Raw genomic sequence first — 24,358 nt, 5'->3', positions numbered from 1 at the left:
ATTGCTCCTTACATGTCTATCCAGTTCCCTCTCCCCCTTTTATTCTTGGATTCTGAACCCCTTGAGGACCAGGGACCTAGTCTGAATTCACTGTTTCTTGCACTTAGTACAGTATCTTGCACATTGTAAGTAATTAAAAAACATTTTTACTCCTACTCCTCACAGACCATCCCTCCTCCAATCTCTCCCCCGCCTCCAGGCACATTTTACTCTGTTGCCTGTATCATTTTTCTAAAAAAATTGCTTTTCACACATCTCCCCACTCATATACTTTACTCCTCAGCAGCCACCCTACTCACTGTGCATGGCCTAGTGGATAGAGCACGGGCCTGGGAGTCAGAAGGTCATGGGTTCTAATTCCAGCTTACCATCTGACTGCTGTGTGACCTTGGCAAGTCACTTACCTTCTCTGTGCCTCAGTTCCCTCATCTGTGAAATGGGGATTAAGACTGTGAGCCCGATGTGGGACAGGGACTGTGTCCAACTCTATTATCTTGCACCTAACTCAGCACTTAGAACAGTGCCTGGCACATAGTAAGCGCTTGACAAATACCATCATTACTAGTATTATTTTCCTCTCTCTTGCTTCCAACTTCTTGCTTACACACTTCCCTCCCACTTCACATCTGGCAGATTGCTGCTCTCCTGATATTCAAGGCCCTTCTGAAATCACATTTCCTCCAGGAAGCCTTCCCTGATTAATCTTATTTGGCTTTCAAACTGCCACTTCAGCAATTCTACATCATTTAAGCCATTGGAGACCCCCCACGGTAGCATTTGTGTTCTTATCTTTGGTACTTCCATCTACCTGTGGTTTATTTTAGGGCCTGTCTCCCCTTGCAAGATTGTTTGGCCCTTGAGGGCAGAGAGGAATCATGCTTACTATTTCTATTGCACTGAACTCCCCCTGCTTAGCACAGTCTGTAGATTACCTCCTAATTAGACTGAGTCACATGTGAGACGGGGACTGTGTCCCACCTGATTATCTGGTATCTACCCCAAAATTTCCCCTCTCAGGGTCCTACCTTGGGAGTTTCCAGTCCTCTACCTGTCTCGGCTACCGGAGGGAGAGTCAAACAGAGCCCTGTTCACTCCATTCCTAGCTTGGGCAGTGGAAGGCAATCTGCTACAAGTCAAAACTCACCTGTGCTGGGCAGCAGTGGCACGAGAGAAAGTCTAGGGTGGAGACTCAATTTTACTGTGTGGAAGGAGGCAGTGGTAAATGACTTCCATATTTTTACCAGGAAAACTCTACGGGTACACTACCAGAATGATTGCAGATGGAGAGTGGGGTTTTCTGGGAGAGATGTGTCTACGTGTTGCTATGGGTCAGAAATGACACGACGGCATAAGACAAGACCACACCACTTAGTACGGTACTTGGCCCAAAGTAAGCTCTCCTGCAATACAACTAAGATGCCAATTTAATGCCTCCTAGACCCACCCCAAAACTGAACTGTGATGCTAGCGGAAGCCCTTGTGTAGAAAGGAAGAGAGATCAGACCAATTAACATACCAAGATCTGGAGTTCCTACTGAGCCTGAGACTACTGAAAAATAGGCATTCCTACAATATTTTTATAGGTTTGGGGGAAGTTTCAATCTTTCAGGGTATCAGGCAAAGTAGTACTAGCAAAGGCATAATTGCTCCCTTGCAATGGAAAAGGATGGAGGAGTGACTGCTCTTTTTATCCATAAACACTTTGGAACGCAATGTGGGAAGGTAGATTTTCCACCCTGTTTGGAGAAAAGGAAGTGTGCTTCCCCAAACCAGTTCTTGCTACTAAGCCGTTCTTCTGAATTCCAGGGAGGGAGAATCCAGTGAACGGCAACCTTATTTCACTGGGGCTCCTCCAGGGAAGTGGTTAAGTGAGAACGAACAGGGTGTCCAAATGATCCTCAAAAAGGAAAGAAGTCCGTTCCAAGAAGTTATATATAGAGAGGGTGAAGCTCTGTGTGTGTGTGTGTGTGTGTGTGTGTGTGTGTGTGTGTGTGTATGTGTGTGTGTTTTCTCACGCTGAGGCAAGGTAGGCATTGCAGAGACACAGAAGAGAGCTTTGTGTACCCTGAAAGCAATGAACAGACTCAGCCTTCTATCTCTCATTTTCACTTCAGATTCCTCAGGAACATGCAGAGAGTCCTCTTCCCCACCCTTCTCATCACTATTTGCACTTCACTGGTAAGTCCTCGCCAGTTTTTGTTTCCCTTCCAGGGGACGGTAACAGCTCTGATTTGCTTTATGACAAAAAAAATGAGAGGAAAAATAGGAATAAAAAGGGAAAAATGAATTACATGAGGAATTACTTCATGCCGAATAGGAAGCCATTTTCCACACTGAGTGAAATTCTTAAGTTTTTTTCAGTGCATCAAAAAAGTGAAATATTACCGACTCTCACTTCATTGAAATAGATCTCTTTTAAGATATTTTAAATCATTTCAATTGCTAATCTTAAAAAAATGAAACCATCATTTTTCCCAGCATCGAACATTTTTATATGGCAGAGTATCTACAGTAAACACTGCTTCGCCATTTGGGTTCCAAGCCGAGCCCACCCATTCCACAGTCTGGTTTTGAAATAAATGAGCAAAGGCACACTGGGATAAATGTTTTGACAACAAAAAGGCTCAATTAAATTGAATGAAGGGCTTAAGGCTTCTGTGGCTTACACGCATATTTTCTGTTCATGAAACATTAGAAACCAGTTCACAGAACCTTTTAAGCCTATTTAAAAGTTGAACCCATCTGTGCTTCATAACAAAATAAGCCATTTGGTGTAGGCTCTTCATTGATTAATTTAGAAGGAAACAAGCAGGATTTAAGAAGGTATTTTTTTCCCATTTGTCAATTTTAGGGTCCATTCATTGGGCTAGAAAATAAGCTAAAATTAGCAGTCTGGCATACTGGGGATTAAACCCAAATGAGGACAGTGAGTAGAGAATAAAATTTTCAATTTTTTAAAAAAGAATATAACTGAATAGCTCACTGAAGTAGCAAGACCAAGTTATAGCATCTATCGCTGCAGGTCTCTGCAGTGCTTGACTTTTCAAGTTCAGATCAGGGTGCGAGTGGAGGAGGTGAGGGAAAAAGAATGGAACTGAGTGTACTCACTATTATGCTTTCTTGCCTCTAAACTCAGTCACTGTTGAGTCTGGAAGTAACCCTAGGTCGCTGTGGGCAGGGAATGTTTCTGTTATATTGCTGAGTATATATATACATATACTCCCAAGCGCTTAGTAAAATGTTCTGCACATAATCAGCACTCAATAAATATGATCGATTGATTGGAACTTGTAGTTCTGCTGTTTTGAGACTGCTATACTCTTGCTGGATTCTAGTTACTTCCTAGCAGCCCACATCTTTAGTGAACAGTGGTGGTACTATGATTAGTGGTAGTATGGCTTAGTGGATAGAACACGGGCCTGGGAGTCAAAAGGTCACAGGTTCTAAATCCCAGCTCTGCCACTTGTCTGCTGTGTGGCCTTAGGCAAGTCACTTCTCTGTGCCTTACTTACCTCATCTGTAAAATGGGGATTGAGACTGGGAGACCTATGGGAGAAAGGGACTGTGTCCAACCTGATTATCCTGTATCTGCCCTAGCACTTAGTACAGTGCCTGCCACATAGTAAGCACTTAACAAATACCATAATTATTACGTTCATCTCAATGGCAGGGGCTTCATCTAAGTTGGCCACAAGTCTACATTTCAGGGCTTGTCTCAAACCTTTAGAATATAAAAACTCTGCCTTTATATATATATTTATATATTATATATTTATATATATAAGACCATATATACTAGTTTTAAAAAGAAATGAAATTGCAATATTGACAGAGAGAAGTGACACTGGGCAGGTAGAATTCTTCACAAGGAAAGTGGTGTTATCAGGTGTGGCTGGCGAGAGATATCATTACATATTGACCTTTGCTATTGTCAGTCTTCTCGGGGGCCTGATTCATTGGTTTTATTTTAAAAAAAGGAAAAACCCAGGTAAAATGAGTTTAAGTGTTAACCTTCCCCACTTCTCAGGTCTGTATTAGGGACCATCTCTACATGTGCCAACTTGTACTTCCCAAGAGCTTAGTACAGCGCTCTGCACACAGTAAGTGCTCAAAAAATTGAATGGATGAATGAATGAATCTACCTCAGTGTTTGATGCATAGTAAGTTCTTGCTTAATAATTAGTACTATTATACATTTCACATGAATGCAATGTAAGCAATATGCTAGGTGGCTGAGCAACAATAATAATTATTCTGAATTTAAATTACTTTACAACAAAATATTTTCAGCAATGTACTAAATGGCATCCTGGACATTGGAGTGAGTCTCCCTAAGCACCTAATATAATAACAATGATGATACTAATAATTGTTAAGCTCTTAATATGTGCTAAGCACCATACTAAACTCCGAAGTAGAGACAACATAATCAAGTCAATACAACCACTGCCCCACGTGGAGCTCACACTCTCAGGGGGAAGGAGAACTCATATCTACTTAATCTCCTTTTGACAAATGAGGAAACTGAGGCACTGAAAAGTTAATTAATTTGCCCAAAGTCACACAGCCAGCAAATGGTGGAGGTGACATTAGAACCCAGATCCTCTAGCTCTCAGGCCCTTGGTCTTCCCGCTAGACCATGCTACTTCTCTATCTTCCAGCCAGGGAATGACATGGGCTGTTTGGGTTGAGGTAACAGGTGGTGGGGTCTGGGATTGGATCAGCCTGCACCCCCATTTTGGGCTTCCTCTGGCCAGAGGGCAGTGTCTCCCAGCAGGTGTGGTGATGGAAAACTTAGAACACTGAATGCGCATTGGGAGCACAGATCTCCCCAATCCTCAGGGGCAGTTGTCCCAGCACACATGAATGACACCTCCTTCAACCGGAAGTGAGATCCGGTGCCTTCTGAATGGAAAAACGTCTGTCATGGTGGTCTCTTTGAACCATCCTCTTCCCCTGGTTCACTAGTTACCCCTGAATCAATGTGGTTTTCTGTAATGTAGGATCCTTTAAGAACACTACCCTCCTAGTGGAAAGAGCACAGCCTGGGAGTCAGAAGGACCTGAGCTCTAATCCTGGCTCTGCCACTTGCCTGCTGGGTCACCCAGGGCAAGTCACTTAACTTCTCTGATCCCTCATCCGTGAAATGGGGATACAATACCTGTTCTCCCTCCCATTTAGACTGTGAGCCCCATGTGGGACCTGATTATCTATATTAGGTAAGGAGCATGGTCCAGGGGATAGAGCATGGGCCTGGGAGTTGGAAAGAGCTGGGTTCTAATTCTCGCTCTGCCATTTGTCGGCTGTGTGTCCTTGGGCAAGTCACTTAAATTCTCTTTGCCTCAGCTACTTCAGCTGTAAAATGGGGATTAAGACTTAAAGCCCCATGTGGAGACAGGGACTGTATCCACCCAGCTTTGCTCCTATCCACCCCAGTGCTTAGTATAGTGCCTGGCCCATGGTAAGTGCTTAACAAATGCCACAATCATTATCATCATCATCTTGTATCTATTCTTGCACTTAGTACAGTGCGTGGTGCCTAGTAATCATTTAACAAATACCCCGATTATTATTACATCAGTCCCACTGCAGGTCCCAAAACAATGGGCAGTTGGGTGAGAAGTCTGAAGAAAAAGCTACCGAAGTTGGCGGAGAACAGCAGTGGCAAGAGTTTTGCCACTGGCCTTGCAAATGCCCCAGGAAACCCACCTGCCCTCCTGGGGTGAGCCTGGTAAAGGATGGCTGTGCTTGCTGTAGAACCTGTGCCAAGCAGCACGGGGAAACCTGCAACGAGGCTGACGTCTGCGACCCACACAAAGGCCTTTACTGCGACTACTCTGCTGACCAGCCTAGATACCAAGTTGGAGTGTGTGCATGTAAGTTCACGTTTTTGGAATCGTACGGGAAACCAGCTTCATTGTAATTGGGAGACCAAGAAGTTAACGGATGCTCGGTTTGGAATTTACAGTTATATGGCTGTCAGGACTAAGGCCTGGAAATCCCTCCTCCATTTTATATCACAGACCAACAATCTCCCCACCTTCAAAGCCCTCCTCAAACTAAACCTCCAAGAGGCCTTCCCTTACTCCAGCACTTAGTACAGTGCCTGGCACATAGTAAGCACTTAATAACATAATTATTATTAAACCTTCATTTCCCCTAGCTACCCTCCCTTCTGCATCAACTATAACCACTACAGTGCATTATGTACGAATACTTGTAGACTGTAAGCTCCTCCTATATTCAATCATATTTATGGAGCACTTACAATGTGCAAAGAACTGTAGTAATCGCTTGGGGGAGAACAATATAACAATAAACAGACACATTCCCTGCTTTCAACGACCATTGTAAACTCCTTGTGGGCAGAGATAATGTGTTTTAACTCTGTTGTACTTTTCTAAGCGCTTAGTACAGTGCTCTGCACAGAATAAGCTCTCGATAAATATTGACTGATTGATCCTTATACTTTTATTGATATTGATCCTTATATGTTTTACCTATCTGCAATTTATTTTAATGTCCATCTCCCCCTGTAGAATATAAACTCCTATAGGCAAGAGACTGTCTACCAATTCTATTGCACTTTACCAAATGTTTAATGCACTGCTCTGCACATAGTAAGTGCTTAATAAATACCATTGATTGATTGAGGACTAAGGGGGCAATCAATGGGCATTCCATTTTCATATTGAAGAATTATTCTTCAGTTCAAAGGTTCTGCTGCAGATGGTGAAAATATATCCAGAAGTGTGGGGGAATTCTGAATTTTCTGCACACTAGCCATGAAAGTATAATGGGGCTCCATTTTGGGATCCTCATCATTTAGGATGAGCACTGATCAGAAGCTAAAGTTGTTACTGAATAATCCTGCTGCCTCTCCTAAGCAAGAAACCAGAGCGGGGATGGCTCTATTTGAATCTATGAATTTTCTTTCAATAGTAGCAAGTAGAAGTTGTAATTTTTATTGAGTGCTTATTGTGTCCTGTGCCCTGAATTCAGCACTGAGGAACAGTACGCCAGTGGGAATTAGACACGGCCGCTGTCCTTCAAGGAACTCCAAATTTAGGAACAGGTGTGAGGGAGGAAGGTGCAGACACTAGGATTCATGACATAATAAAAGACTAAAACAGCGTAAAAGGCAAGGACAAATATGCAAAATACATTAACTAAAGGCAAAACAATAGGGGGCTAAAAGTAGAGGAGCAGAATTTCAGGCTTGTCTAGGCTCTGATTTCAAGGTTTCATGGAAGTCTCATGCTATAGGAGCTGTTCTCTTTCTGGGAAATCCAGTGGAGGGCTTCAGAAGCAATGTGGCCTAGTGGATAGACCCCGGGCCTGGGAATCAGAAGGACCTGGGTTCAAATCCCAGCTCCTCCACATAGCTGCTGTGTGACCTTGAGTAAGTCACTTAACTCCTCTGTGCCTCAGTTAAGACTGTGAGCCTCATGTGGGACAGGAGCTGTGTCCAACCCGATTTGCTTGTATACATCCCAGAGCTGAGTACAGTGCCTGGTACATAGTAGACATGAATAAATACCACAATTATTATTATTTTTCCATCCAGGTGATGGAAAGCAGGTTGGGCTGGAGGCTTCTGGGTGGTGCAGAGGGGAGTTGGGAGGCAGTGTGGTTGTCAAAAGAGCATGCCAAGGACAGTGACCCTGGGGGATGGAAGGAAAGGCAGTTCCCCCAGTCGAGGTGACGGCGGGCAGCAAACTTGCAGGGTACTGCGGCTGCAGTTACCTCGTGTTTCGCTCAGCTACAAATTCAGTTGAACGTTTCCAGATCTTTTTTCAACACAGCTAACGAAAGAAAACATCAGCTTCTGGTCACCGCATTAGAGGAAGAGCATAATACAGCTGGAAGGGGATTGGTCCAATGATTGGGAAGATGGACACTTTGCCTAAGGAGAATAGACTGGACTGGTTCAGAGGAAAGACACAGCTCTAGAGAGGACATGATTGCCTGTAGAAAATCACAAAGGGCCTGGAGTGGGTGAAATCAGATTTCTTTTCACCAAATCCTGCAACACCGAAACAAGAAGGCTCCATTGAAGCTCTAATAATAATAATAATAATGATAATAATGATGGCATTTGTTAAGCACTTACTATGTGCAAAGCACCATTCTAAGCGCTGGTTGGGGGGGATACAAGGTGATCAGGTTGTCCCACATGGGGTTCACAGTCAATCCCCATTTTACAGATGAGGTAACTGAGGCTCAGAGAAGTTAAATGACTTGCCCAAGGTCACACAACAGACACGTGGCGGAGCTGGGATTCGAACCCATGACCTCTGACTCCCAAGCCCGGGCTCTTCCACCTGAGCCATGCTGCTTTTCTCTAAGGAAGTAGGTTTAAAACAAAGAGAGGGGATCACTTCATAGGTCAAAGTGGAGGGTGGTAAATATTTGGAAATGGTTTCCTTGGAAAGTTTTGCAGGAAGAAACGGGAGTAGGTTCTAAAGGGTCTTGGCTAAAAGCAGGGATCAGTCAATCATATTTATTGAGCACTTACTGTGTGCAAAGCATTATACTAAGTGCTTGAGAGAGTACAATATAACAATAAAAAGACACATTCCCTGCCTATAACAAGATAGTCCAAAGGGAGAGACAGACATTAAAATAAATAAATTACAGATACGTACATAAGTGTGTTGATGGAAGGGGGGAATGAATAAAGGGAGCAAACTGGGGTGATGAAAAAGGGAGTGGAAGAAGAGGAAAGGAGGGTTTAGTCAGGGACCAGTGATACCTATCAATCTTCACACAGTTCCTCCAAAAAACCTGTTGTCACTGTCAGAGACCAAACACTAGGTCATTGATCTGATCCAGTAAGTAGCACTTAGATTCTGATTTTTCTCTTCATGGCAGAGAAGTTAACAAAGACACAATGTTCTTTTTCATCCTTTGACTCTGGTGCCTTCAGATTCCAAAATTAACCACCCAAATATTTCCACAGAGAAGCAGCGTGGCTTAGTGGAAGGAGCACGGGCTTCAGAGTCAGAGGTCATGGGTTCTAATCCCAGCTCCGCCACTTGTCAGCTGTGTGACCTTGGGCAAGTCACTTAACTTCTCTGGGCCTCAGTTACCTCACCTGTAAAATGGGGATTAAGACTGTGAGCCCCACGTGGGACATTCTGATTACCTTGTATCTACCCCAGCCCTTAGAACAGTGCTTGGCACATAGTAAGCGCTTAACAAATACCATCATCATCATCATTTTTTCACTTGCTTTGTGGACTCAATTTTTCTCTTCTCTTACTGATAGATGTTGCTGTTGAAAACGTGATTATGCCCACTGACAGTGATTTGCCATTTCCCTTTTCAGATCTGATTGCTGTTGGATGTGAAGTCAATCGGGTGCATTATCACAATGGTCAGGTTTTTCAGCCCAATCCGTTGTATAAATGCCTGTGTGTCAGCGGTGCGATTGGATGTACACCCTTACTCATCCCTAAACTAGCTGGCAGTCACTGCACTAGGACCAAAGCGGGAAAAAAATCGGATCATTCAACCTGTAACTCTGGAATGCTGCAGCAGCAGCTGTCTGCAAGCTACAAGACAATATCAGGTGTGCCTCTCTAGCCAAATGTTTTTCACATATTCCTTAATAATAAAGATGTCTTCTGTAAAGTGCTTCCTCTGGTATTATACCAAGCACTGGGGATCTAGATACAAGATAAGCAGCTCAGACAAAATCCCAATTCTAAAATGGGCATCGTAACCTCAGAGGAAAAGAGAACAGGTATTTAATCTCCATTTTACAGATAAGAAGGTGAGGCCCTGAGAAGTTAAGTGACTTGTCCAATGTCACCCAGCTGGCAAGTGGCAGAGCTGGTATTAGACCCCAGGTCCCCTAATTCCCAAACCTATGTTTGCTGCGTGTGAGCACGTGTCAGAAACAAAAATAACCTCTGGTCTTCCCTCCTATTTACCATCTAAACATTCACTTCTCCTTCTCATTAGATTTGAGCCCCTGAATATTATGTTTTTGGGAAATGGAAAAGTTTACTTGGAAAGCAGCAATACTAATGTTAAATTGTTCTCTGGCTGAACTGTAGATTTTCAGTATTTTTCAAAAATGCACATTCTGCCTATATTAAGTAAGCAGAAAATGGATAAATTGTAAATATTCTGGGAGTATAAATTTCTTGACTCCAGTATTTGACTGCTAGACTACAGGGAAAGCATTCTTATAACCATCATGTTACTGTTTTAATTCAGCCTTGCAACTAGATACCTAATTGCAGTTATTTGTAACATCTTCCTTTCCCTTTTCTTCCCCCTACTCTCAAGAGGTATATAGATAAATCTAAAACCATTGTGTTAGTTGTTATTTGCCAGGCTCACAAAACTCTAGAACCCTGGAAAACTCTTGGAATGGACAACAATTAATGAATCATTAGTTAGCATTAGAAATTTGGAGCATCAGCTGTGTCTATAAGGCAAATATTGGTTGAAACCTTAAATTTAGAAATATACACCCTGTGAGGCAGTTTTGTATTAGTTTAAACACAAACACACTCTAGGATTTCCCTATTCTGATTTCTTAAAAAATATGCCTCTTCCATTATATCCTTACACTAGGTACTTAACCAAAAAGGTATTAAATCTTGTTTATTGTTTTTCAAATATTATATTACCCTTGAATACTTTAGTGGGAGATCACTTCAGGTCACAAATTCATATTATAGTTCCCCTGACTATCTTTTTTAATTATTAGTTCTAGTGGATTTCTTTAAGGTAATTCCATCAACATGAACTAGATATGTAAGTGCTTTTCATTAATTGGATGAAATTGCATAAAAATGTGAAATACCATAAACAAAGTAAAATTTCATATACTCACAGGAAGGGCCATCAGGAAAGAAACTATTTTTATTAAGACTATGAGCCCCATATGGGACAGGGAACTGAGCCCAACCTTATCCACTTGTGTCCACCTCAGCATTTAGTACAGAGCCTGGCATAGAGTAAGCACTTAACAAATACCACGGTTATTATCATTATTGTTAGAAGAGTAACTGTGAACCCCTTGTCGGGTAGGGAGTGTATCTGATCTGATTATATTACATGAATCCCAGGGCTTATTGCATTTAGCAAATAGCACTATTATGATGATGTTGATGATAGCGATTATTATTATTGTCATAAACTTGCTGGCCAGACTGTGGGTTCTGGTAATAGGTACACTTGTAAAAGACTCTTCCTATATTCACTGGAGCTGACAGGAAACTATTTGCCTTGGTGTTGCTGAATTGTACTCTCCCAAGTGCTTAGTACAGTGTTCTGCACACAGTAAGTGCTCAATAAATACGATTGAATGAATGAAGTCAGTCAATAATATTTATTGAGCACTTACTGTGTGCAGAGAACCATACTAAGAGCTTAGGAGGGTACAATACAACGATATAACAGACACATTCCCTGCCCACAATGAGCTTACGGTCTAGAGGGGGAGACAGACACGAATATGAATAAATTACAAATATGTACAAAAGAGTTGTGGGGTTGGGTAGGGGGATGAATAAAGGGTGACTCAGAAGTGAGTTGAAGAAAAGAAAAAGAAGGCTTAGTCAGGGAAGGCCTCTTGAAGATGTCCCTTCAGTAGGACTTTGAAGCAGAGAGAGTTGTCTGTCGGATTTGAGGAAGGAGGGCACTCCAGGCCAGAGGCAGGATGTGGGTGAGAGGTCAGTGGAGGGGTGGAGGAGATCAAAGCACAGGGGGAAGGTTAGTATTAGAGGAGCAAAGTGTGCAGGCTGGGTTGTACTAAGAGAGTAGTGAGGTGAAGTGGGGGGGGGAAAGGAGTTGAATGCTTTAAAGCCAACGGTGAGGAGTTTTTGTCTGATGTGGAGGTGGATAAGCAATGATTGGAGGTCCTTGAGGAGTGGGGAAACATGCCCTGAACGCTTTTATAGAAAAATGATCCAGGCAGCAGAGTGAAGTATGGACTGGAGTGGGAAGAGAGAGAGGGTGGTGAGGTCAACATTCATTCACTCATTCAATCATTTATTAAGCTCTTAATGTGTATGCAGAGCATTGTACTATGCGCTTGGAAGAAAACAGTGCAACAATAAACAGGCACGCTCCCTGCCCACAATGAGCTTATAGTCTAGAGGAAATTCCCTGAACAGTGACTCGAACCCTGGACTCTCAGATTAAAAGTCTGATGCTCTACCGACAGCTACCCGGGCTCCAAAGAGGCTGATACAGTAATCAAGGCAGGATAGGATAAGTGATTGGATTAATAATAATAATGGTATTTATTAAGCTCTTACTTTGTGCCATTAAGCGCTAATGCGGTAGCAAGATGGAAAGGAAAGCACAGATTTTAGTGATGTTGTAAAGGTTGAACTGACAGGGTTTAGTGATGGATCGAATATACAGGTTGAATGAAAGCAATGCAGTGAAATATAAGGTGCAGTGTTACCTAATTCAAGAAGGCCTATGATTGGATCCTAGTTTCTGAATGGTCAGCAAGAAATCATGACATAACTTCCTCTTTTCTCAGGCTTAAAACTCAAGCTAAACTTCAATTTTTAAGTACTATTCCTCCTGTTTTCATGCTTTTTCTACATAAACCATTTGTAACAGTGCTCTGCACATAGTAAGCACCCAATAAATATGATTGAATGAATAATTATTTAATAATAATGCATTTTCCAGTTTACTTCTAATTAGGTGTATAGGATATGCAAATTCATTCAATGAGTGGCACTGTGTGTTTACTGTTTACAGAGAATTGTCATAAGCTCTTGGGAAAATAGAGTAAAACAGTTAACCTCTCTTTATTGATTGCAGATAATAATAATAATAATAATGGTATTTGTTAAGAACTTACTATGTGCAAAGCACTGTCCTAAGCGCTGGGGGGGATACAAGGTGATCAGGTTGCCCCACGTGGGGCTCACAGTCTTAATCCCCATTTTACAGGTGAGGGAATTGAGACACAGAGAAGTTAAGTGACTTGACCAAAGTCATACAGCTGACAAGTGGCAGAGCCAGGATTAGAACCTGTGACCTCTGACTCCCAAGCCCGGGCTTTTCCCACTGAGCCACGCTGCTTCTCTATACATGCCAGGCTTTTAATCTGCTTCTGCATTAAGGTCTTTTAAACTGTTGGCTTCCTTCCAGATCTCCAAGGATTTTTGCCCCCTCCCCTACATCTCTTTTTGTGAATTTATATCTTTTAGAAGCATATAGAAGTTTGCAAAGAATTGTCATATTCAAATTTTCAACTGGACTAATCCTTGTTTGAAAATATTCATTTGAAGTGGGTGAGGTCAGGAGAAATTACCAAAAGAAAGTGTTCTGGAGTTAGAGAGATACTCAGGGAAGATAGTGCTTTGTGTCCTATGGATATTGGGTTCGATTGTAAGTTTGTTAGAAAGAGAGCTTCCAACAGAGCCAAGCCCATCTTAGGGAGTAGGCAGAGTTTGTTGTTCTCTGCCTCCCCCACTCCAGACTGTAAGCCTGTTGTGGGCAGGGAATGTGACTCTTTATTGCTGTATTGTAGTCTCCCAAGTGCTTAGTACCATGCTCTGCACACAGTAAGTGCTCAATAAATATGATTGAATTATGTACCTGGGGTTTCATTTATTCTACCTCAGATCATGTTCTCAGAAAGCTTAATTCATTTTTGTTTGATAATTTCTCAATATCTGAAATAGGTCCCTCAATGAAGCAATTTTTCAATCTAAATTTTTTGGGGAGGCCTCAAAGAACTCTAGGTTTCAGAAGGATTAAAGAATGATAATTATTAATGAAACTAGGGGAATGTGTCCACCAAAATATTTTTAGGCTTAAAAGGTAATAATGATGATACTTAAGTGCATACCATGTGCCAAGCACTACACTAAGTGCTGGGGTAAATATAAAATGATTAGATTGGAAGCCATCCCTGTCCTACAAAAGGCTTATAGTCTACGTAGGAAGGAATAGGATTGAATTTCCATTTTACATATGGGGAAACTGAGGTACAGAGAAGTTAAATGACTTGCCCAAAGTTACTCAGCATATGAGCGGCAAAGGGGGAATTAGAACTCAGGTCCTCTGACTCCCAGATCTGTGCTCTTTCTACTAGGCCAAACTGATTCTCTAAAGTTGATATTCTGATTAACACCTTGCATTTCCGATACCTAACTTCAATTCCAACATTTTGCTCATAATCATTTCAGGAGTGAGGAAGAACCAACAGAAAATCAGTCTTAACTTCCACTAACCAGAGGCTGGCCTGCTTGGAAATGACTAAGTGAAAACTGCAGGAACGGGAAATGGATCTTTTCATTGCTGATGTTAAAATTAAACGATATATATTGATTGGGGGATGATGGAAGGAAAGAATGAAGGAGAGGCAAAACTCATAATTTCATTTGGGGGTTTTGCATCACATTTACACAAAGATGCCTTCGAAAAACAATTAACACTACACACATTCAGTGATGGAAAGAATGCCTTTCTCTCTATTTTAGTTTATAGGCATCTGCGTCTCCCACTAATTTTGAAGAGGAAATGCTTAATTCAGGCCACAGCATGGAGTCCTTGCTCTAGAACGTGTGGGATTGGCATATCAAATAGGATAACCAATGAAAACAGTAATTGTGAAATGAGAAAAGAGAAAAGACTCTGCTACATCCAGCCTTGTGACAGTAATATATTGAAGACTATAAAGGTAAGATTCGATCTGAACAGCCCAATACAAAGAGTGTTATTGAAAAAAAAATGCTATTTTATCTAAAACAACTAGAGTACTTGATTACTATGTATTAGTACTTTTGTATAGTGGAACAGAGGAAAAAATATGGAGTTTTGTAGGGATTCAATACTTGTTCTCCCTCTATTCTAGATGTGAGTCTCATAGTCTCCTGTCTTCAAAGCCTCATTGAAGGCACAGCTCCTCCAAGAGGCCTTCCCAGATTAAGTCCCACTTTTCCTCATCTCCCACTCCCTTCTGCTTCACCCTGACTTGCTCCCTTTGCTCTTCTCCCCTCCCAGCCCCACACCACTTATGTACATACCTGTCATTTTATTTGTTCGTATGTCTGTCTCCCCGTCTCTTAACTGTAAGCTCGCTGCAGCAGGGAATGTGACTGTTTACTGTTGTACTGTACTCTCCCAAGCGCTAGTACAGTGCTCTGCACACAGTAAGTGCTCAGTAAATACGATTGAATGAATGAACGTGGAGCAGGGACTGTGTTCAACCTGATTAAATTGTATCTAACCCAGCTCTTATTACAGTGCTTGGCATGTAGAAGGGGCTTAATAAATACCATGATTGTTAATAAAATGGCATGATACACTGGCACAAGGATATGGAGAGAAGACAGAAATCTTAGAACTTCCTAAAAGTCTCAGGGGGCCTTTAGTAAGAGCTCCATGTCACTTCAATAGAGGCGAGGAGGAGATAGGAATTAAGTTTGCTACATAGCTTAGTGGATTTGAATATACTACTGAGAAGAAACCACATGACCTAATGGAAATAGCATGATCCTGGAAGTCAGAGGACTTGGGTCTAATTCTGGCTTTGCCACTTGCCTGCCAAATTACCTTGGGTGAGTCACTTATCTGTGCCTTGGTTTTCCCATTTGTAAACTGGGGATTTAATACCCGTTCTCCCAAGCCCCTCAGCCTGTAGGACAGGGACTGTGTCCACCTTGATGAGGATGATGATGGCATTTGTTAAGTTCTTATTATCTTGTATCTATGCCAGTACTTAGTACAGTGAGTAGCACATAGTAAGCACTTAACAAATACTATTATTATTAGGAAAGATATTTCTTTCAGCTCATCCAATAATAATAATAATAATGATGTCAGTATTTGTTGCTCACTTACTATATGCCATTTACTGGGGCACATTCAAGATAGTCAGGTTGGACAGAGCTCATATCCCACATGGGTTTCACAGTCTAAGAGGGAGGGAGAACAGGTATTTTATCCCCATTTTACAGATGAGGAAGCTAAAGCACGGATATGTTTTGTGACTTGCCCAAGGTCATGCAGCAGGCAAGTGGCAGAAGCAGAATTAGAACCTGAGTCTTTTCATTCAATAGTATTTGAGTGCTTACTCTGTGCAGAGCAGTGTACTAAGTGCTTGGCAACTGAGGCCCAGAAAGGTTAAGTTCATTCATTCATTCATTTGTTCATTCAATCCTATTTATTTATTTGGTATTTGTTAAGCGCTTACTATGTGCCAAGCACTGTTCTAAGCGCTGGGGGAGATAAAAGGTAATCAGGTTGTCCCACGTGGGGCTCACAAGCTTCATCCCCATTTTACAGATGAGGGAACTGAGACACAGAGAAGTTAAGTGACTTGCCCAAGGTCACACAGCTGACAAGTGGCAGTAGTTACTAACTCTGACTCCCAGGCTCTGCTTTTTCCATGAGGCCATGCTTCTTCTGGGAGTCAGAAGGTCAAGGGTTCTAATCCCGGCTCCATCACCTGTCTGCTGTGTGACCTTGGGCAAGGCATTTCACTTATGGTGATTCAGTTATCTCATTTGTAAAATGGGGATTGAGACTGTAAGCCTCATGTGGGACAGGGACTGTGTGCAACACAATTTGCTTGTATCTACTCCAGTGATGATGATGATTATGGTATTTGTTAAGCACTTACTATGTGACAAGCACTGTTCTAAGCGTTGGGGTAGATGCAAGGTAATCAGGTTGTCCTACATGGGGCTCACAGTCTTAATCTCCATTTTACAGATGTGGTAACTGAGGCACAGATAAGTTAAGTGGTTTGACCGAGGTCACCCAGCAGAAGTGGCGGAGCCGGGATTAGAACCCCTGTCCAGTACAGTGCCTGGAACATAGTAAACACTTACAAATACCACGTTTATAATTATTCTCTACTACCTCCTTTACTTCCTTATCCAAATTCTCATTCCAAGGAAAATGTAATTAGGATGGGGAAAGCTGCCTAGAAAGATAATTTAGCTGAAAGCTTTACAGAACACTCCCAGCCAAAATACATTGATAAGGTGGCTTAGCTATTAATCTGCTGTATCCACTCTGGATGGATCTACTGAACCCTACTGGTGAATCAACAACCAGAGGACTTGGGAAAAGCATGGAGGTTAACAGAAATTAGTTTAAAAAGAAAGGAAGCAGGAAAATGACCTCCTTGGCTGCCGATAGATGAATAACCCCTCTCTGGCCCTTACCTGAAGGGTCAGAGACAAGAAGCTGGACACTACAGACATAACTATAATGATTTTAATAATTCTGGTATTTGTTAAGTGCTTACTATGCACCAAGCACCAGGGACCCTTGGAGGAATGAGCAGAGTAGGGGAGGAAGGTACATCTGTTAGAAAGATTGCTGAAAGTAGGCAGTTCTTTCTGAATTTTGTTGCTTTCTATCGACAAAACAGTGAACCCTCGTGGATCTGCTATACTGGTCACCTATTTCTTTGTAAGGGCAGGTAACCCCAGGATACCAAGGACGGAGAGGGAGTGAGTGAGGTGATCTCTCCCTGCTAACATCCTCTGAGAGGGAGCTACCTGGAAACATGACACCCCATCTTGACCCATCATCCTAGAAGGGGTGATGCTACTTTCCTCAAACCAAATGGTGGTACTCTGGTACCCATGGGGGACTGCTTCAATGGGGAGGTCTTTAAGGAACCGCTACTACGACATGGCTCGGGGACTGTCTACTGGTCAAGCATTGGTCGCTCAGGACCGAAAATCCATCAATCAGTGGTATTTAGTAAGCATGTACTGTGTGCCGAGCACTGTGCTAAGTGCTTGGGAGATGGTGATATAACGGAGTTGGTAGAAACATTCCCTGCCCACAAGGAGCTTACAGTCTAAAGGGGGAGACAGACTTTCATTCATTTATTCGATCGTATTTATTGAGTGCTTTCTGTGTCCACAGCACTGTACTAAGAGTTTGGGAAGGAACAGTATAACAATAACTATAAATAAATTGCATAAATATAATATATATACATAAGTCACCTCTCAGGGTCACACCTGGAGAGTTTCCAGTACTCTATCAGTCTCGACTATGTGAGAGAGAATCAAGCAGAGGCCTATCCATTCCATTCCTAGCCCGGGTAGTGGCTAGCAAATGGAAGGCAATCTGCTACAAGTCAAACTCACCTGTGCTGGGCAGCAGCGGCACGGGAGAGAGCCGAGGGTAGAGAGCCAGGTTTACTACGTGGAAGGAGGCAATGATAAACAGCTTCCGTATTTTTACCAAGGCAACTCTATGGATCCACTACCAGAATGACTGCAGATGGAGGTGGGGCGTTCTGGGAGAGATGTGTCCATGGCGTTGCTATGGGTCGGACACGACTCGGCAGCATAAGAAAACAACAACAACAACAACAACAACATATAAGTGCCATGGGGCTGAGGGTAATTGTTGCAATTGTTATATTGTAACACTCAATTGTTATATTGTACTCTCCCAAGCGCTTAGTACAGTGCTCTGCACACAGTAAGCACTCAATAAATATAAGTGACTGACTGGAGTGAATAAAAACGCAAATCAAAGTGTAACAACTAGAAGCCACAGGCCTTTAGACCTCAGACTTTCCCACGAAGCCCCCTATCCCATCCTTGGCTTACCACACCTCTGTCCTGCTTTCTTCTTGGGGCCCCAAACAACCCACCAAGCATTACACCTCATCAGCCCATCCCTCCCACAATTCCCTCCCCAGCTCTCCATCCTGTACGCCCATCAAGATTGGCCTGAGGAAGCCCCATTCCACTGTGGGCCAAATTTCCTTTATTCTTGATCAACTCCTGACTCAATCACTGCTCTTCCCTCATAATCACCAATGCCTCATTCACCCTAGATGATATTCTTTCCCCTGTACTTTCTCCCAAAGGGGAGTACAATATATTCTCCCAAGCATTTAGTAAGATAGGTATTCAAGCAATACAATTGACTGATTCTTCTCACTCCCCCTAACTTGTGGGGAAAAGAGGGAGGAGTTGATCTGTTCCTTTCCCCTCAATGCCACTTTGGCACCATCCCATCCCACAATGCTTCACCTTCTCTTCCTTTGAAGCCCACGTCATCTGCCTCTTCCAACCACCAAAATGACTAGTTGCTGTCATCTGAATAATTTTGATGCATAATAATAATAATGATAATGATAATAATAATAATGGTATTTATTAAGTTGTTACTATGTGCAAAGCACTGCTCTAAGCACTGGGGAGGTTACAAGGTGATCAGGGTGTCCCATGTGGGGCTCAGAGTCCATCTCCATTTTCCAGATGAGGTAACTGAGGCACAGAGTAGTGAAGTGACTTGCCCAAAGTCACACAGCTGACAAGTGGCAGAGCCAGGATTTGAACCCATGACCTCTGACTCCAAAGCCCGTACTCTTTCCACTGAGCCACGCTGCATTTCTCCCTGTTTCCTTCTCTTCTCCTCCTCTCTGCATAAAATCTTATCTCCTCCTAAAAGCCTTCCCAATTAACTCCCAATACTTAAGCCATATCAACCTCAGTCACCTATATCGTGTACATATTTATTTATACCTTCCCTTAGCACTTGCATGCATATGAATGATCAACTGCACAATTTATTCGGATTACTCCATTTGTAAATATCTTTAATTCGCGTCCCCTTCCAACAGAGCAAAATCTCCTTGCGGTTGAATATTTTGTAGTCAGGTTCAGACTGAAACATGTTTGTTTCACTTCAAGCATTACTTCACTTTCCAGGTTCCCAAAGGAAAAACCTGTCAACCAACATTCCGACCTTCCAAAGCAGAGAAACTTAACTTTTCTGGATGCTCCAGTACTCAGAGCTACAAACCAACTTTCTGTGGAGCCTGCTTAGATAAGAGATGCTGCATCCCCAACAAATCTAAAATGATTACGATTCAATTTGACTGCCCAAATGAAGGATCGTTTCAGTGGAGGATGATGTGGATCACCTCCTGTGTCTGTCAGAAGATCTGCAGAGATCCAGAAGATATATTTTCTGAGCTCAAAATTTTATGAACGGGCTTGACATGGTCAGCAGTCACCCCCTCAAAGCCCTGTTTCCCGATATTTCCATCCCAAGGTCGCCCCTAACACTGAAAATGCACAAGTTGGTATTGCTGATGTGGACTTGCTCTTGGCAGATATGAAGATGGACTTGTATCTTTCGCTCATGAAACAGTAGTAATGGTAAGTGCTTACTACTGTACTAAGTGCTGAGAAGGATTATACGAACGGGAATATGACATGGGAATAGTTCAGGAGTACTAACTGTTTTTATATGAGTTATTCTTATACTGGGAAAATGCAGAAAGGTTATTGTTAAAAAAAATTCAGGCACCAATATGTTGACTCTTACAAGGATGGTGGATTATGTGCAGAACAAAGAAGTTTGCTGTTGCCTGCCCCTTATTGTCAGAGGCAATTTTTTAATATATTTTTTGAATTTACTTCCAATAATACATTGCACTATGCATCAAAATATGGAAATATCCACAGTCAAATGAAGCACAAGAAGAAATATTTGGATCAAGCAGACCCTCAGGATTGGACTTTAAAAATAAAGGTAAATAATCCTAAAATAAAATAAATTTTTTCCTGCTCTTTGCCCATTTTATAATCTGTCAAATTTCTTTTGGGAAATAAAGAATAGTTCTTTTTTCTAGATATGGCACTATTCAAGATCTTCAACACTTTTTCCCCAATAAATTTTGTAACTTTGACCAAATACTGGATTGAATGTCTGATAAATTAGTCCCTTAAATTTCAGCTATACTAAGAAAAATAAAGAATAAAAGGAATTCTGAACTAAGGAAAATGGAAAAGCACTTAGTACAGTATTTAGACTTGGATTTTAGTTTCCAAATTTAGTTTTAGTTTAGGTTTTAGTTTCCAAGAATTGCCTCAACAAATAAAACTCTTTTAAAGCTTTGCATTATAAATGAAAACTATTGTTTAGTCATGCTATAACTCAAGTTCTCTTGAAGGACTTTTAAACTGCAGTTTATAGTACTTGTTAAGTGTTTATTTACTGAACTACTCAGAGATGTAACAGATCCTGAACAGGTCAAGCTTGGCAGGTGTCTGTATGGCTGTATATATTTTATGTGCCAAAAAGCAATATCTAATAAAAGTTCATAATGTAATATTTAATATTCTTCAATAATTCAGTTTGATAATAAAAGCAGATTTAAATGTAAATGGAAAGTGAGTAATACTTTTTAATGAGTGAAATATGAAGCCAAGGAGTTGAATATTCAACTACACAAAAATATAAACATTTTATAGTAAACATTCTCATCTTTGAATAGCTTTATCGGGAATCACCAGCTGGTTAGATAGTACTGCAAAATACAATCAAGTACTGCACATAGAGGATGAGGCCTGCCCCAGACTTTATTAAATACGAGATTATTAGTGCAGAAATCACAACGAGTTAAAGATTGACTCCCAAGTGCTAACTCACCTTAAAAACGGACAGTCTTCCCCAACCACAATCACAAGTCTAGTGGCTTCAGATATTTCAGTCCAGCACCTTCGATGAACGGGACCAAAGTGAAAATCTCAATCCGCTTTCTAGACATAAGGCACTGAGATTTGAAGGCTTTAGGTGAATTCTCTAGTACCAAAACCACAACTTTAAGGACCATCGAGTTGAACCAAAGTTTCACATCATTGCAGGGGTGATTGCAAATAGGTTTTTTCCCTTACATAGCTATGGTCAGTCTAGGTGGTTCTTGCATAGGAGTACCTTTAGTGGCATCTAGTTGGTTATACTCCTCAATGAGAGACGTCAATGACAAAATGGCTTCTGTGAAACAGCTTTCCTCCATCCCTTCAACCTGGAGGTAGTGATGAAGGTGAGCCTGGAAAATGAAATCGATCGATCAATCAATGGTTTCTTTTGATTGCTTACTGTGTGCAGAGCACTGTACTAAGTACTTGGGGGAGTACAATTTAATAGAGTTGGTAGAAACGTTCCCAGCCCACGACAAGCTTGCAGTTAAGAGAGATTAGGAGGCTATTCTTTTGGATGAGGGGAAAGACTACTGCAAAGTAACTCTAACTTTTTGACTCCAAAGGAGATCTAAAAACTAAAAAGAATGCACTGAGAAAAACATTTTGCTAATTCCTATTACCGGTAAGAATGAATTCACACACAAGCATGTATGCACGCACACATACATGCACACTCTCTCAACAACTTCCTCGGAGTTGCAAAATGTAAGACGAAACCAATCTTCTTACAAAAACAGTGTAATAGAAGTGGGAGGTTGGTTCCTGATTCAAGGACAGATACTCTGTTCTTACCAAAATTGCCCAGAATTCTGTGCTCAGGCATAGATATGGATACAGATATTTCTATAGACACAGAAATAGAGCTACACTAAAGTACTTATACTGAGTCAGGTTTCACAAGAGGGTAGCAGATTTTTATATCATCAGAATATGTCAACCTCTCAGCCTGCTTTCCGGCAGAGGGGAAAGCTGAGTGGAGAGGTAAACCGAGTGACAGATTACCAGGTGGAGTCACTATGGAGGGTGATATGACATCAGTCAATCAATCAAAGGTATTAATTAAGAACTTACTATGTGCAAAGCACTGCAATTATGATGATGAAATACTGAACTTGCAGGGGGGAAAAGAAGACAGTGTTGCAAAACTGAAACAGACTGTAAATTTAGAAACACTGGGCCATTCATAATAATGTGAAATGTTGTAATGCGTACATGTTTTGCTGAACTGTAATAATAATAATAATGATGGTATTTGTTAAGCGCTTACTATGTGCCAAGTACTGTTTTAAGTGCTGGGATAGATACAAGGTACTTTCCAAGAGCTTAGTACAGTGCTCTGCACACAGTAAGCACTCAATAAATGATTGAATGAATACATTAAGATTTAACAAAACATATCAAAACAAATACAAAGACTAGTCCTAGTTATGCTTCCAGTGGATGTCTGGCACTGTTTTTGTTTTTGCCTCCTTATCTCTCAATTCTTCAGGGGCTTTTGTTTGAGAAGGGCGGCTCTCTTCTTGATTATAGGATCCCATGCTGAGCAGGCTGATGCAATTGTTTCCCAGATTGCTGCTGAAGCATTGTCTGGGCTTCCTCTTACTGTGGCCCAGTTTCAGCTCACCAACCAGTAGCTTCTCAGGCATTCCAGTGTCTCCCACTCCTACCAGTGAAGTGGTATTATGGTGAACCTAAATTCAGATTGTGAACCTCATGCGGGAACTGATTATCTTGTTTCTACCCAAGCAAGAACTACAGCGCTTGGTACATAATAATAATAATAATAATAATGGCATTTGTTAAGCGCTTACTATGTGCAGAGCACTGTTCTAAGCACTGAACGCTAATAAGCGCTAATAAGCACTTAACAAATAACATAATAACATTATATTTAATGCTATGAGACTATTTGTTCCAGGACTTTGTTGTAAGTGATCCCATTTTGCCATTTGGCCTGTAAGTGACTTTGATGTAATCATTCAAGTAGTCAGACGTAGCATCTGGAGCAAGCTAGAGACTGAACCTGCTCTGTGCAAACCGATGTCTGCATCTGTGTTTTCTAAATGGAAAAAATGCTTCCTGCTTTGCCTTTGAGAAGACTAAACGGGGTAGCAATTACATGATTTTGTTGTATCATTTCTGAACTGGTGTGTAAAACTATTTCTGTTCTCACAGAAATGGAATTCTGGCCAGTGCGAACCTCCTGGAAGTTGGCCATGTTAACTGTAAGCTCATTGTAGGCAAGAAATGTGTCTGCCAGCTCTGTTTTATTTTACTCCCCCAAGTGCTTAGTACAGTGTTCTGCACATAGTAAGCACTCAATAAATACTATTAATTGAACTCACTGAGAGTTTGAACCCCTGAGACTGTGCTGTGCCCCTTGTTTGTTGGCATTTATGAGTCATTCCAGAGAGCAGAGGGGAAGGAAGACAGGTTCTGTGACTGAAAACACCACAGATGTTATTGGCTGAGTCTTATGGACATGCCTTTATTGGGGTATCTCGTGGGAACTCTGAGGAAAGAATAATGGTATGTTGCTTGAAAAAATACTACCCCTTTTGGCAAACTTTCTCCCCATGAGTAACTGAATGGCATGGAGCATTCTCCTGAGAAACATTTTCTGCAGTGAAATTTTCTCCAAATAAATCCTATCCCCAAAATACGGGAAGGGCCATAGAAATCATACCCACACCTACCTAAAACCCATTACAGTCCTTACCTTTAACAAGTGAAGAGATTATCTTTCTCAAAGATAGAACGATATCAATCAAACCCAACCATTTATTGCCAAGATACATCCGACTCTAACAGCGTATCTCTAATAAGCCTACATTTTACAGATGAGGGAACTGAGGCACAGAGAAGCTAAGTGACTTGCCCAAAGT

At 41.6% G+C, this 24,358-nt stretch overlaps 2 protein-coding genes and 1 non-coding gene across 6 annotated transcripts in view; 2 read left to right on the top strand and 1 right to left on the bottom strand.

Moving 5' to 3' along the window:
• The first annotated feature begins 2,100 nt into the window (after positions 1-2,100).
• CCN6 (cellular communication network factor 6) lies at positions 2,101-20,981 on the top strand. The gene is made up of 5 exons (XM_038761420.1): positions 2,101-2,178; positions 5,582-5,876; positions 9,332-9,574; positions 14,475-14,674; positions 19,692-20,981. The coding sequence occupies exons 1-5, from the start codon at positions 2,128-2,130 to the stop codon at positions 19,971-19,973; spliced, it is 1,071 nt and encodes a 356-aa protein (XP_038617348.1). The 5' UTR covers positions 2,101-2,127; the 3' UTR covers positions 19,974-20,981.
• Positions 17,964-18,101, top strand: LOC119941092. Its single transcript, XR_005455124.1, has one exon. It is a non-coding gene; the product is annotated as a small nucleolar RNA SNORA7 (small nucleolar RNA).
• Positions 20,982-21,071: 90 nt separating the features above from the next.
• Positions 21,072-24,358, bottom strand: part of TUBE1 (tubulin epsilon 1) — a 33,564-nt gene continuing 30,277 nt past the window's right edge. For 2 of the 4 annotated variants that reach the window (XM_038761417.1, XM_038761419.1), the window contains one exon: positions 21,075-21,820. In XM_038761417.1, the coding sequence (XP_038617345.1) occupies positions 21,662-21,820 (159 nt within the window). In that variant the 3' untranslated portion in view covers positions 21,075-21,661. Of the gene's footprint in view, positions 21,821-24,358 lie in introns of all 4 variants that reach the window. The other 2 variants (XM_038761416.1, XM_038761418.1) reach the window with 2 other exon arrangements.

Source organism: Tachyglossus aculeatus, chromosome 19 (genome assembly GCF_015852505.1).
Source record: "Tachyglossus aculeatus isolate mTacAcu1 chromosome 19, mTacAcu1.pri, whole genome shotgun sequence".
Taxonomy (NCBI): Eukaryota; Metazoa; Chordata; class Mammalia; order Monotremata; family Tachyglossidae; genus Tachyglossus; species Tachyglossus aculeatus.
Note: the sequence above shows the minus strand (reverse complement) of the source record. Positions and strands in the feature narration are given on the sequence as shown.